General features: G+C 38.5%; 2 protein-coding genes across 12 annotated transcripts in view; one reads left to right on the top strand and one right to left on the bottom strand.

The window, feature by feature from the left end:
* Positions 1–1,964: 1,964 nt before the first annotated feature.
* LOC123877028 (glutamate-gated chloride channel) overlaps positions 1,965–13,855 on the top strand; it is a 33,747-nt gene continuing 21,856 nt past the window's right edge. For 10 of the 11 annotated variants that reach the window (XM_045923529.1, XM_045923531.1, XM_045923528.1 and 7 more), the window contains exon 1: positions 1,965–2,124. The gene's annotated coding sequence lies outside the window, so the exon portion shown is untranslated. Of the gene's footprint in view, positions 2,125–6,922; positions 7,154–13,855 lie in introns of those variants that run through there. The other variant, XM_045923523.1, reaches the window with a different exon arrangement.
* LOC123877111 (uncharacterized protein K02A2.6-like) lies at positions 11,337–13,729 on the bottom strand. Its single transcript, XM_045923618.1, has 2 exons — positions 13,060–13,729; positions 11,337–12,933 (listed from the first exon to the last, which is right to left on the bottom strand). Exons 1-2 carry the CDS (start codon positions 13,629–13,631, stop codon positions 11,337–11,339), a joined length of 2,169 nt encoding a protein of 722 aa, XP_045779574.1. The 5' UTR covers positions 13,632–13,729.

Here is a 13,855-nt window from a genome sequence, read left to right as displayed (position 1 = left end):
ATAGCACTCTTACTTAGACTTTATTTATTAATCTACAATCTACATATTATACTATTTTATAATATTGATAGCATATGGTGATATTTCATCGTGAAAACCGTGTCTTGTGTTTGTTTAGTCTTTGTTTCTTGTTTGTCTTGTCTTAGCTTTGTCTTGGTCTTGTCTTGATTCTGTCTCGGTCGTGTCACGGTCTTGTCGTGGTGTTGTCTTGGCCATGTCTTGGTCTTATCTTGGTCGTGTCTTAGTCTTGTCTTGGTGGTGTCTGGTCGTGTTGTGGTGTTATTTTAGTCTTATCTTGGTTGTGTCTTTGTTCATAATTATCATGATCAATCCTTCGCCGGCCCACTACAGAGCACGAATCTCCTTTTAGAATGAGATAAGCGTTTAAGCCATAGTTTGTTTCGCTGGCCCAGTGCGGATTGACAGACTTCACACACCTTTGTAGACATTATGTAGGACGCGTGAACGAAAACTCGCGAGGTTCCCCCACGATATTTTCCTTCACCGTGAAAGCAATTGATGTTTAATCGCTTAGAACGCACATAACTCTACAAAGCAAATGTATTTGCATGCCAGTTTGGCGTGGTACGTTTGGTGGTGGTAGTATTATTTTGTACTAGCTCATGCCCGTAACTTCACTCGCGTGGATTTAGGTTTTTCGAAATCCCGTGGGAACTCTTTGATTTTCCGGGATAAAAAGTAGCCTATGTTCTAATCCAGGATATTATCTATCTCCATTCCAAATTTCAACCAAATCCATTAAGTGGTTTTTGCGCGAAGGAGTAACAAACGTATAAACAAACACACCCACACACACATACCTACTTTCGCCTTTATAATATTAGTGCGATAGTGAAGTGTGATAGTGTGATTCACAGCTATAAGATGACCTGTATCAGCAAATAAATAAAATTGAATTGAATTCAATTACATTGAAGTTATCGAAACCCTCAACCTCCTGAAAAGAAGGCTGACGTCTTAAACCACAAGGTGATCACGGCTTAAAATGCAGCTTTTGATAACCTAATCACAAATGGTATGTAATATGTATGTAACGTTCTCATAAAGTGCGCAACAGGAACGTTACAGGATGCAAGTTGCAATAGACGGGGGATGCAAACCTAATATTGATTCCATCAGAACAAACCGCCACCTCCCCGACCCGTCGGTCCCTACCCCCTCTCCCTAACTAGTCTGGTCTACCCCCTCATTTGTATCTACTATCTACCTGTTTGTTTATACCAACCACCCCTATGTACTTATCTACTATGCATTGGATGGGTCATTCTGAACAAAAATGGTGTTCTATGAAACTGTCAAAATTAGTATGACGTGGCCAATTTTTTTTAATAAAAAATAGAGCAAACGAGTAGGCGAGTCACCTGATGATAAGTGATTACCGCCGCTCATCAATATGGGCGGCGCGGCGGTAGTATAGAGTGAGTATACATTAGTATCGAGTGGGATATCAAATGAAAAATGAAAAAAATCTGAATTCATACAATATATAAATATGTCAAAAGAGCGACAGAATAACAATTTTATACTATACTAGCTGATGCCCGCGACTTCGTCCGCGTGGATTTAGGTTTTTCAAAATCCCGCGGGAACTCTTTAATTTTCCGGGATAAAAAGTAGCCTATGTCTTATTCCAGGGTATAATCTATCTGCATGCCGTTTTTGCGCGATTGAGTAACAAACATCCAAACATCCACACTTTCACATTTATAATAGATATTATTAAGTAGGCTCTATCGCTATCTATCGACAGTTCGCGAGTAATAGTCGGGTTTTAGTGTTATTTAAATACTTATACTTTATTGGGCAGTGGTGTTGCAGTGAAGAATAGAAATTAATGAAGAGAACAAATAAAGCAGGTAATGAACCTGGCACGCCTAGACACAGCCACCTGGCCCGGCCGGCGCGCGCCCCGGAGGCTGCGCGGAGATCGGATCGATCGAGATGCCCGCACCGCATCCCGGCCAGTCTGCGCCGAACGCCGTTGCAAGCCATTTCTGACACGTTTTTTATTTTTTAACAATTTTTAGTCCAAATTTTGTACTTGGCCCTTTTTTGGTACAGTGCGCGCCTCTCGACTTCCCTGGAAATGGGACTCTGATTCAGGTTAGTCAGATTCCAGTTTTTATCTCATGATAGTCCGTTTTTCGGCGCACTATCTTGGATCAATGGCTGCACCTTATCATGCAAGTCCACACATCAATCCACTGTTTTGATAACGGTGTGCATCTGATTAGAACGGTAGGTACCTACAGGCTTTATTATATAAAAATTCTTACTGGGTATATTCTGGCCATATCTAACGATTGGGATGGCTGGACGAACGATCTATTTTTAGATGGAATTTAAATTATAGCTGAGAATTTTGATTCTTTGCCGTTTATTAAAATTTAAAACAAAGCAATGGATAACGTAGAGCTGTTTAAGTATATTTTTTTTATGGTAAAATCTTATTATTGACGATAAAATTATATTTGAGTTAAACAAGCGTAAAAGTAAAGAATTATTCATAAATTTCGTTGATTTAAAGGTATCATTAAAGTAGGTAGGTACAAAATTTGTATCTAAAAATAGAAATATGAAATTGTATCTTTGTAAACTGTAATTAAAGATGGCGCTCATGTCAATGCCATCTTTTGACAGAAATGTTTTCTGCCCTCGCCCGAAGCTTTCACAAGTACAGACCCCACTCTAGGGCGGTCTTTACAAATTGAGGCTTCTATTTTTAGCCCCTTTTAGTTAACAACTTAGTTGCTAGGCTCAATTTATTTAGATTTTAAGATAAGAACACCAATCAATCAACCATCAAGGTTCAATGTACTGGCCGCCATTACAATTTACAAGTTATTGATAAGGACGCCATATTGTTTTCATAAAGTGACCTCGCCCAATATTTTAGCTTTTAACCAATATCTAAAGTTTTTACAGAGCTTTTTAAGATTTTTACGATTTGAATAATAAAATATTATAATTTTTGGCTCTTCCATTGTAATACAATATATTTCTAGCTGGAATTGAATTTATTTACGGGAGTTCAATTGGATGAAATATTCAAAATGGTGGCTTGCATCAACTCAGACCTCAATTAACTGAATCTACTTAGAATTTATTGATTATATCGAAGCGATATTGCTTTGTTAGTTCAAGTACATAATAACTCTGGAAACTGACTATATTGAGAAAACTTTTATTATTCTTTTTTTCCTTTTTCCCTCCACTTTAGAGGTAGAGGTAAAACAATAGTGCAACGGGTGGGGTAGGTACTTTGAACCTTTAGGTATTTACTGAACTCCTTGACCGCTTGAAGTCGCTTCAAAGACTAAATAAGCCAGCCCACGGGGTTGCTTTCCATTATAGCTACAGGCCACATTGGCCATAATGTTCTCACGTTTGGGAACATAAAATAAATAAATAAATAAATCTTTTATGGTTTCACCATAAAATTACAACCAGGAATTAGGTGAAGCCACTGATTCCCTTAAATAAGTTGTGCACTCGTGTTATAGGCATTAGGGCTCTCCCCTTACAGACTTAAATATTGAAAACGATAAAAATAAGAAAAAATTATCCATAACACATTAACATTGTGGAGAACTGTCAGGTTTGCAGGTTTCCTCGCGATGTTTTCCTTCACCGTAAAAGCAATAATTTGAATATTTTGGGTAGGTACTTTTCTACAGTGTAAATGTAGGTAAAATAAATAAAATAAAAAATCGTAAAAGTTATCATCAAATTGCCCTAATAAATCGTCAATTAAGTTATTAAGGGCAAGTTTTAACTTAGAGGTTGCGTGGTACAAGCTGGTGCAAAGGCACATTGATAAGACAACAGAAAAAAAACCGGCCAAGTGCGAGTCAGACTCGCGCAGCGAGGGTTCCGTACTCGGGTATTTACACATTTGCACGATAAATCAAAAACTACTATGCATAAAAATAAATAAAAATCTGTTTTAGAATATGCAGGTAAAGTTCTTTCATATGACACCCCACTTGGTTTTATCTTACTTTAAAAATAAAAACACATTTTTTTTCTGTGGATTTATTCCTTTACTTGTACTATACGACCTACCTACCTACCAAATTTCATGATTCTAGGTCAACGGGAAATACCCTAGATAGATTTTCTTGACAGACACCACGGACGGACTGACGACGGACGGACAGACAGACAGATAACAAAGTGATCTTGTTCAGTTTTTCCTTTTGTAACTTCATAGTCGCTGATCGTTCCTCCCTGTGTTGGTGACAATACGCAGAGAAACCTTTTTTTTACCTTTTAATAAAATAACGAAGGTCTGGCACGCGCTCACCTCGCTCTCTCTTTATAATAATTATGTAACTACTCGTATGTTAACTTTTCCCGATATCTGTCACCTTTGACATTTACAGTATATTTCTATGCGAGGTTAAAGGTCACGATTCCCTCTCCCATTGAACCGAGATTGTAGCTCTCAACTGAAGGATAGTGCTCAAGAAAGATATCAAAGGAAACGCTAAAAAGGTCGACTGAAATCGTAAAGATCGCAGGGTCACATTCCACCTGTTGTAATAATGTCCTTAAGTTAAGTGCTGTTTGAATCCTTGAACTAGTAAAGAAGTGCTTATATATAAATTAAATGCGAAAGTGTGTCTGTCTGTCTGCTAGCTTTTCACGGCCCAACAGTTTAACCGATTTTGAAATGGATGGGTGCAGAGTTAGCTTATATACTGGGGATGGGCATAAGCTACTTTTTATCCCGGAAAAATCAAAGAGTTCACAAGAGATTCTTAGAGGCCCATCCGATTAACCGTTTTTTTATGAAATTATCGTAGCTTGAAATTGACATAGGCAACTATTTATCCTGGAACATCAGTTTCCACGGAATTATTAATAAACCTAAATCCACGCGGACTAAGTCGCGGGTATCACTAGTTAAAAATAAAAATTGGTCAAGTGCGAGTCGGACTCTCTCACGAAGGGTTCCGTACCATCGGTCAAGACAGGACAACGAAGTGATCCTAAAAGGGTTCCTTTCTTTTTTTTGAGATACGGAACCCTAAAAATGAGAAGGGTATAGGTCTTAGACTACAATGCTGGCCAATCACCTTAAGGTACGCTATCACAATCAGGTCATAGGTAATTACCGTCCTTTATTTTGTTATCAAACATAATATGACTTGTTAACTAACAAGCTTTTAATAGGTCACGTACATTTAAGAGCGAACAGTAGGTATTCTTGGTACAAGTTTGCACGTCTCGACAAAGTTGGTAGATTTCGAGTATCGAAACATTGTAATGGCAGTGATAGTCTAACCTACTAGTTACACCCCGGGCACGCATCTAAAGTAACTAGGCATTCGGAGTGCGTAGCAATTTAATATAGCTTGCTATAACCGTGAAGGAAATCTGCATGCCAGAAAATTCTTTATAGTGTTTTCAAAGTTATGTGAAGTCTGCCAAAACACATTTGGCTAGCCTGACAGATTATATCCTAAACCCTTCTCATTCTGAGAGGAAACCCGTGCTGTAGTGGGCCAGCAGATAAGTTGAGAAGATTGAGCTGAAGATGATGATACCGGCAGAGGAAAATGGGCTTCAAAGTCTTTGTTTTAAAATTGGAATTTAATACTAGCGGTTCTTGTTTTACTAATCCTGCTAGGGAAACTTCCTGTAATGGAAGAACTTGAAAACGAGGCAGTGTAGACGTTAGTTAAATTTTATAGTTTCTGAAAATGATTCAGCTTACTTATCGCGTCTCTGACAGTCAAGACTCGCCCAGTAAAAAGCGATACTCCATAATCGATTTCGAGATAACCGAATTCGACACTCAATTTCGGTACTCGGGATCTATCAACGTTGTCGAAATATGCTAACTCATACTAAGCTTTCTGGAAAGCTGATGTAACTATTATAAACTGTGAACTTCTAGCGAAAATTGAACTGTCAGTTGCCACCGACAACATTTGCAAAGTTTAAACAGCTTTGATCGGTCAAAGGTCACAAAACAAAACATAGGTTACAAAGTTAACTGAGTAAATTACAATTTGACTACAAAGTGAAAAGGGCATAAATATAGGCAACTCTGATATCTAGGTATGAATTCTGAGGTATTGTTGCAACTTCATATGTCAAAATGTTTTTAGGGTTCCGTACCTCAAAAGGAAGAATTGTTCCTATCCGTCCAGGATCACTTCGTTGTCTGTCTGTCTGTCCGTCCGTCGTGTCTGTCAAGAAACCTATAGGGTATTTCCCGTTGACCTAGAATCATAAAATTTGGCATCTGGAAACCGCGAATTTGTGGTTACATCATTTAAAAAAAAAATTAAATGTGTTTCAATTTTCAAAGTGAGATACCTATACCAAGTGGGGTATCATATGAAAGGGCTTTACATATACATTCTAAAACAGTTTTTTTTAAATGTATGATAGTTTTTGATCTATCGTGTAAAATGTTGGAAAAATAGGAACCCTCAGTGCGCGAGTCTGACTCGCACTTTGCCATATTTCGTTAGACTCGGTTAAACAGATGGGCCGTGAAAAGGTAACAGCCAGGTACACTTTCGCATTTATAATATTAGTATGGACTAGTATGGACAACGTGGATGCATTGCCGATTTAACGATAGGTATTTAGGTACCAGGTCCTCAGAAAACACTGAGAAGAAAAATATTAATTTAATGAAATGAAAATTATTCCAAAGTAGCATTATGCCCTATGTTTCTCTACACGGAACTCTACCTCTAACACTGGTAACAACCAAAATACAAATATCGTATCGGATTCGTGATTATGTCTTGCGTGTCGTTTGGTTGAAAAGGCTTCATGCAGCTTTGAGTCCTGTACTTGACAGATTACAGCAAAAATGAAAAGCCTTCGCCCTTCCGCTTCCGGCTTTGGTCCAACTTTCAGTCGTCGTCTACCCGTCGACGTGGATGGACGTGTGTTGTCTTGTAATCTAGCTTTTATTACAATTATTACGATGCGATAAATTTTGTGTATTAACTTGTTATTATAACAGATAATAAATTTTACAGTGCACTTACATTAATTTGTGGTGACGTTCATAAGTGCATTTGGCAGCGTAGTGCGCTTTTATTTATAGGTTAGTGTTATTTGAGAGTCTGTGAGTGCATTCCTGGAGTAGATTTTAATAAAGGTTTGTATTTAACTATAAAAATATATGTTTAATTATTTAAGTGTGTAATGTTATTGTAATCTGTGACCCAAGTCTGTGACGTGGACATATTAAAATATTTCTTTTTTTAGTTTCTAATTTTGAAACGACTTTTAAGATTAAATGCGGTTCCGGTGCCTATTTGTTATTTATTTATTTATGGATAAGTTTAAGTGGAAGTATTTTTTATTAATAAAATATAACCGGAAAAGTACAGCAGATTCGTCTTCAGAGAGTTCCGTATCTTGGAAAGAAATGTAAAATAGTTAATAATGGCAATTTTTAAAAATTATTTTCAATAAACCGACTTATTCGCATTCAATTCGTATTCGTTTTCATTAAAAATCCATCAAATACGAATCGTAAAAATCCGAATGAGCACACGCGTAAGTAGTACACATACGTTTTATATCCAGCGGCCACTTATTTTTACGAAAACAAATACGAATTGAGTACGAATAAGTGCACAAACGCCCTTACGGTTTTAAATAGCAAACTAGCGACCCGCCCTGGCTTCTCACGGGTAGCTTATTACAATTTTCGTAGGGTTCTAAGACTTTTTGAAAATAAAGTAGGTATAGGCTATGTCACTCAGGAATAATGTAGCTTTCTATTGGGGAAAGAATTTTCGAAATCGGTTCAGTAGTCCTAGAGATTGCCCCCTACAAACTTTACCACTTTATAATCTCACTAAGTGTGCGTGTATGTGTGTATGTTTGTTACTCTTTCATGCAAAAACTACTGGACGGATTTGGTTGAAATTTAAAATGGAGTTAAATTATACCCTGATTAACATATAGGCTACTTTTTTCCCCGGAAATTATAGAGTTCCTACAAAAATTTTAAAAAACGTATATTCACGTGAATAAAGTCGCGGACATCAGCAAGGTTTAGTATAATTAAGCTTCTTTAATTATACTAGTACAGTACTAGCTTAAGGTTCCTTATATAATACAGTCTTATTCATAAAAATCCCTTATTATAGGTTTAAAACGTTCATTAGCTAAAATGCTTATTAGGCCTATTAAACGTTTCATAACTTTCTTTATTCATAAAGGTTCAATAAACCGCTCACAACTAAATTCTCGCTATAGGCTAGTTTCGCTTTGTTATGTTGTCGTTCTGATGAATTCATAGACAAAATTGCAAAAAAACTGGGCTCTACACAGAGAAGTGACGCAGGTGTGACATTTGTTTTCGGTCAATTGTCTGAGTTCTGGAGGATAGTTAGGTATTATCGTTCGGAGTTTTATTCCGATTTATTTAATTAAAAATGGAAACAGAAAGGCATTTAGAAATTAGCGTTAGATTTTATTATACTATTTAAAGAAAACATGTATTAGGTAAAAGTATGTGTTAGATACAGTACCTGGACATTCATGGAATAAAATCCTTTTTTTTTAATTGAAAATATTACAGTAAAACTAATTGAAAATATTACTGTAAAACTTAAAGCTAGCCTTATCTAATTACTATACAAATCATGCCCGTGTGGAATGGTGCCAAGAATACTGGCTGCATTTCCACGCTGGACAGCCAGGCTGATCCGTTGCGCAAAAAATGAGCCAGCCCTTTTTTTTACCCAAATCCTTCTCGGTTTATGTAGTTAGGTTCTGAGCTGCATCACCGCCATATTTCTTACGTTAGAAGAAATCACATACCTATGTAAAGGAATGATTACATGAAAAGAAACTTCGAAATTAAGTAGGAACTTTTAGGTACCTACTTTACGACGTCTCTAGCATCTTATGGCAGTTAAAACTTGCAACTCTGGTCAATTACCACAGCCTCTCGAATCCAGAATAAATAACGTACTTAAATAATAATTACAATGCAATGACACTACAATCAACCAAAACAAAATAACCTCACTTCAATCTCGTATATCAAACAAATTATCAGCTGTTAAGACAAGACCAGTTAAAACTTGCAACTCTGGTCAATTACCACAGCCTCTCGAATCCAGAATAAATAACGTACTTAAATAATAATTACAATGCAATGACACTACAATCAACCAAAACAAAATAACCTCACTTCAATCTCGTATATCAAACAAATTATCAGCTGTTAAGACAAGACGGCGCCCATCTTGTTCTTTAATAAGGGTTTATAGTAGGTTTTATAAGTTATGGAGCCGCTATTGAGCACTTTTAGCACTATTGAACGTTTATGAATAATGTTTTTGAGAACTTTGCTTATAACAAGCTAATAAAGCTTCTACAAATTTTTATGAATAAGACTGGGTTTCCGCAAAGTAAAGTCTGGTTCTATGCAATAGTTATACCTACTGTCCGTCCAAGTTACGGAACCCTTGGTGCTCGAGTTTGACACGCACTGGGCTGAATGTTTTTGTTAAAAAAAAATAGTTTTTTAATACCAGCTAATTATTGAAATGAGCCGAAACGCAAATGAGCAGAACTAATCTATGACATCTCGTCTCACCTTTCGTTAGACGCCGGTGTTCTAACTAAACACTGGCCGACTTCCAAATGAGTGGAAATTAGTTAGCTTTCTTGTCGCTGTCTATTTTGATAGTTTGTAGCGTTTACACACAGTTTAATAAATAAGGTAATTCTGAAATGGTTTACAATCGGATCCCCCGCAACATAAAAAATGTTCATTTCTAAAAGAACGAGTGTAAATTAAAGAAAGATTTATAACACCCCCGACAAGTGAAGGTTACAGTAACTGGAAAAGAGCTGATAACTTTCAAACGGCTGAACCGATTTTCTTGGATTGTAGCTAAGGACACTCTCGATCAAGCCACCTTTCAAACAAAAAAAACTGCCTGCGATGGGTTTGATGATGATGATGATGATCTAGAAATTTATGCAATTTGTTCATGCGAGCTCGACCTAACATTTCTGTGTCAAAATGCACAAGTAAACACCTAAATAGTTGCCAGTTTATACAGCTGAAAACCATATTGAATGTATTTACTTAAGGTGCATGAGACGGGTCTGCCTGTGAAATTCAAATTTAATTTGGGTTTTCGCAATTTGTCAACTAATACGACATAGTAGGCTTATGGTATTTTAATTGCGCCAATGTCAGTATCATCCTCACAGGTTTATATAAAAATCTTTACTTGAAAGGAACCAGTTTAAGAAATTAGTTATAGTATCGTATCGACTAATTTGTGACTAACTCATGTCAAACTCATTATTTTGACTCATTTCTTAAACTGAACGTAAAGATTTTTGTGTAATCTTGTGAAGATGATACTTCCATTGTCGGAATTAGAATGCTATAAGCCTACTTTGTCGTATTTAGTTTATAAATTGCGAAAAACGAAATTAATTTTGAGTTTCGCGGGCAGACCCGTCTCATTGCACCTTAAATATAGAATTTAAATTGCACCTTACATCTCGCATGAAAACGGAAAATCTTTTTGAAAGATACGAGAGTAAGCGTGATCTCTTTTTCATTCATTAGTATAGACAAGCGCACAACCACACCTGATGGAAAGTGATGATGTGGCCTAAGATGTGATGCGTTTACCTAGAAGATGCCTACCTATTCACTCGTTTTAATCCGGATTGTAGTTGGTAGGAAACACAGTTCGCGGAAGAGTATTCCGAACCTTGGCCGTGCGAATGAGGAATGATGACGCAAAACGTTTCGTGCGTGTAGAATGTAGATGGAATGTCGACGACATAAGAATGGAAACTCGCCCCCGATCAAACAATACAATATAGGTAGGTAATATTATAAGTTAAACCACATAGGTAATTCAGGAAAATGCATTAGTAGTGGATGTATTAGAAGCCGCTAGTAAATATCGACTATCGATGGAAGCAACGGAAACTTCATCATATTACGTGAAAGTTTCTAGTCCACGTTCTCACTAATTTGTTTACATCCGCTATAAGGTTATCTCGACTTTACGACTACGAGACGACACGGTATCGGTGAGACTACGAGTCGTATACGTTGTAAATATTTCCTCGACTTGCCTAAATAAGTCTCTTATTTTATTTAGACCCATCAATAATCGTCTGATAAATTTGTAACGTAATGAAACAACGGCTGGATGCTAACTGACTATTTATTAAGAAATACACAAGTACCTGCATTGTGCAATATTACTAGTTGCTACGAACACTACTCTTTTCCCCCCTTTTTAAACCCAATAGAACATAGTCATCACATAGTTATTAAACTAGACCTTCTTCTTACGATGATATGCTCGCAGAGCTCTAGCGGACGCGCCTGGGGGCGGCGGTGTTGGAGAGTGCACATCTTCCGGCGCCTGCGTTGCACCCTCGCCCCCAGGCGACCCGACCGCGTCTTCGAATGTAACGTCGGCATCGCTATCCACCGCTACCCTTTCATCATCATTCTCTCCCGTTTGCTCCGCTTCCTGCCCGAGGGTGCTAGTTCGCGCGAGAGAATAACGATTTTTTTTATTTACTTTAATTACCTGATCTCGATGCCTACGCCACTCTACCCCCTTTCCCATATCCACTTTATAAGACACCGGTCCCGTCTGACTTACTACTACTCCTTCTGTCCATTTATTCCCTTTAGAGGAGTAATCTCGCGCCATAACTGTATCTCCTATACCCACTTGTCTCGGCATTCCCCCTTTTTGATTAATCTGGCGCTCTTGTGCCGAGCGCACGACCAAAGATACGTCGGGACGCAATGCGTCCAGTCGCCCCCGCAATCGCCGGCCTAGCATCAGTACTGCAGGGGACACACCGGTCGTGGCGTGTTCACAGTTTCTATATTGAAATAAAAATTTATTTAGGGCAGCTGACACATTTTCTTTGACAAATAAAGCGCGTTTGATTACTTTTTTAACGGTTTTCACCATATTTTCAGCCGCACCGTTACCCTGCGGTCGATACGGTGCCGTCGTTACACTCTTAATACCGTTATTAGCGCAGAAATTCTTAAAATCTAAGGCGCTGAAAGGCGGGCCGTTGTCAGTTACGAGCTGGGCAGGCTGACCAAATCTAGCAAATAATGTCTGAAAGGCCAAAATCGTCGACTCCGCATCCGTACGTGTCATACTGATCACTTCTACCCACTTTGAATGAGCATCTAAGACGATCAAATATTTCTTACCTGCACATTCCGCAAAATCGGCGTGCACGCGTTGCCACGGGCAAAGTGGGTACTCCCAGGGGTGAAGTATGGCGCGGGGTGGGGAGTCGCGGACTATCCGACACGCTTCACATTTTCGACACAAGTCCTCGATATCGCGATCTAAACTTGGCCAATAGACATAGCTACGTGACACATTTTTCATTTTATTAATGCCCAGATGGCCTTCATGTATTTCCTTTAAAACGCCTTTACGCAATGATGGCGGAACTATAATTCGATATTTATAAATTAAACAACCCAGTTCTAAAACTATCTCATTTCGCCTCGCAAAATAAGCCTTTTCCTCCTCGCCGCCCGCTACTGACGACGGCCAACCAAACATCACAAAGCCGACTATTTTACTTAATAAGGGGTCTTTCTTTGTCTCCTTACTAACATCTTTAAAACTTATCGGCAAGTTCTCTTCGATAAGTTGAACATAGCTTACGCACTCCGAAGGGGTCGCCCGTCGGCACGGCAATGGCAGGCGGGACAAAGCATCGGCCGGCCCGTTGTCCGAGGAACGCACGAACTCCACCGTGAAGTCATACGCCGACAAGCGCGCAGCCCACCGCTGTAAACGGCTGGCGGCCGTCTGGGGGATTCCACATTTCTTTCCAAAAATGAAGCTTAAGGGCTGGTGGTCCGTGCGCAATATAAACTGTCTACCGAATATATACTGGTGATGTTTGGTAATGCCAAAGAAAATAGCTAGTGCCTCTTTATCAAGTTGGCTATAATTTTTTCGGAATCATTTAATGTTCGCGAAACACAGCTAACAGGGCGTTCACTGCCGTCCGGATAACGGTGCGCGAGCACTCGAGGTCGATGTCGAAGTCATCGTAGACCCGCTCACCTCCGCATGCTTTTCTGCAGCCTCCAACGCAAGAGCTAGCTCCACAGCCTCCTTGTATTTGATGTCTTTTTCGGCGAATATTCTAGACCGCATCAGTTCGTTTGCCAATCCTGATACGAACTGATCTCTTAAATTTTCCTCTAACATCGTTCCAAAATTGCAGGTTGTTGCCAGATGTTTTAAGTTGTGTAGGTATTCCGTGAGGGACTCGCCTGGACGTTGACGACGTAAACGAAAAACATGGCGCTCGGCTATTTCGGAACGTTTTGGCTCTAAGTGTTCCGAAACCAATTTCACTAATTCGTCGAAACCTTTCGATTCAGGATGCGCCGGCGAACATAAATCGCACATCAAAGTGTACGTCGCTTCACCCACGATAGTAATTAATAAAGGCACTTGTAATTCATCTTTCACTTCATTTAAAAGAATATACTGCTTAACTCGCCTTATATACGCGGGCCACTGCTTGGAACTTAAGTCAAATGGTTCTAATTTACCTATAGGCATTGTATTTTTACAATATTCACTTTAAAACGCGTGGTAAATTATATAAAATACACAAACTCGTCGCCAGTGGAACGTAATGAAACAACGGCTGGATGCTAACTGACTATTTATTAAGAAATACACAAGTACCTGCATTGTGCAATATTACTAGTTGCTACGAACACTACAAAATTAAGGTCATTTTCTGATGAGGTTCTGAAACGAAAAACAGGACTTTTTATATA

Source organism: Maniola jurtina, chromosome 22, assembly GCF_905333055.1.
Source record: "Maniola jurtina chromosome 22, ilManJurt1.1, whole genome shotgun sequence".
NCBI lineage: Eukaryota > Metazoa > Arthropoda > Insecta > Lepidoptera > Nymphalidae > Maniola > Maniola jurtina.
Note: the sequence above shows the minus strand (reverse complement) of the source record. Positions and strands in the feature narration are given on the sequence as shown.

Coding starts and splice junctions, on each gene's coding strand:
- LOC123877111 (XM_045923618.1), bottom strand. CDS start 13,631: ATGCCTATAGGTAAATTAGAACCATTTGACTTAAGTTCCAAGCAGTGG. Junction 12,934..13,059: donor GCACCGTTATCCGGACGGCA/GTGAACGCCCTG, acceptor TATATTCGGTAG/ACAGTTTATATTGCGCACGG.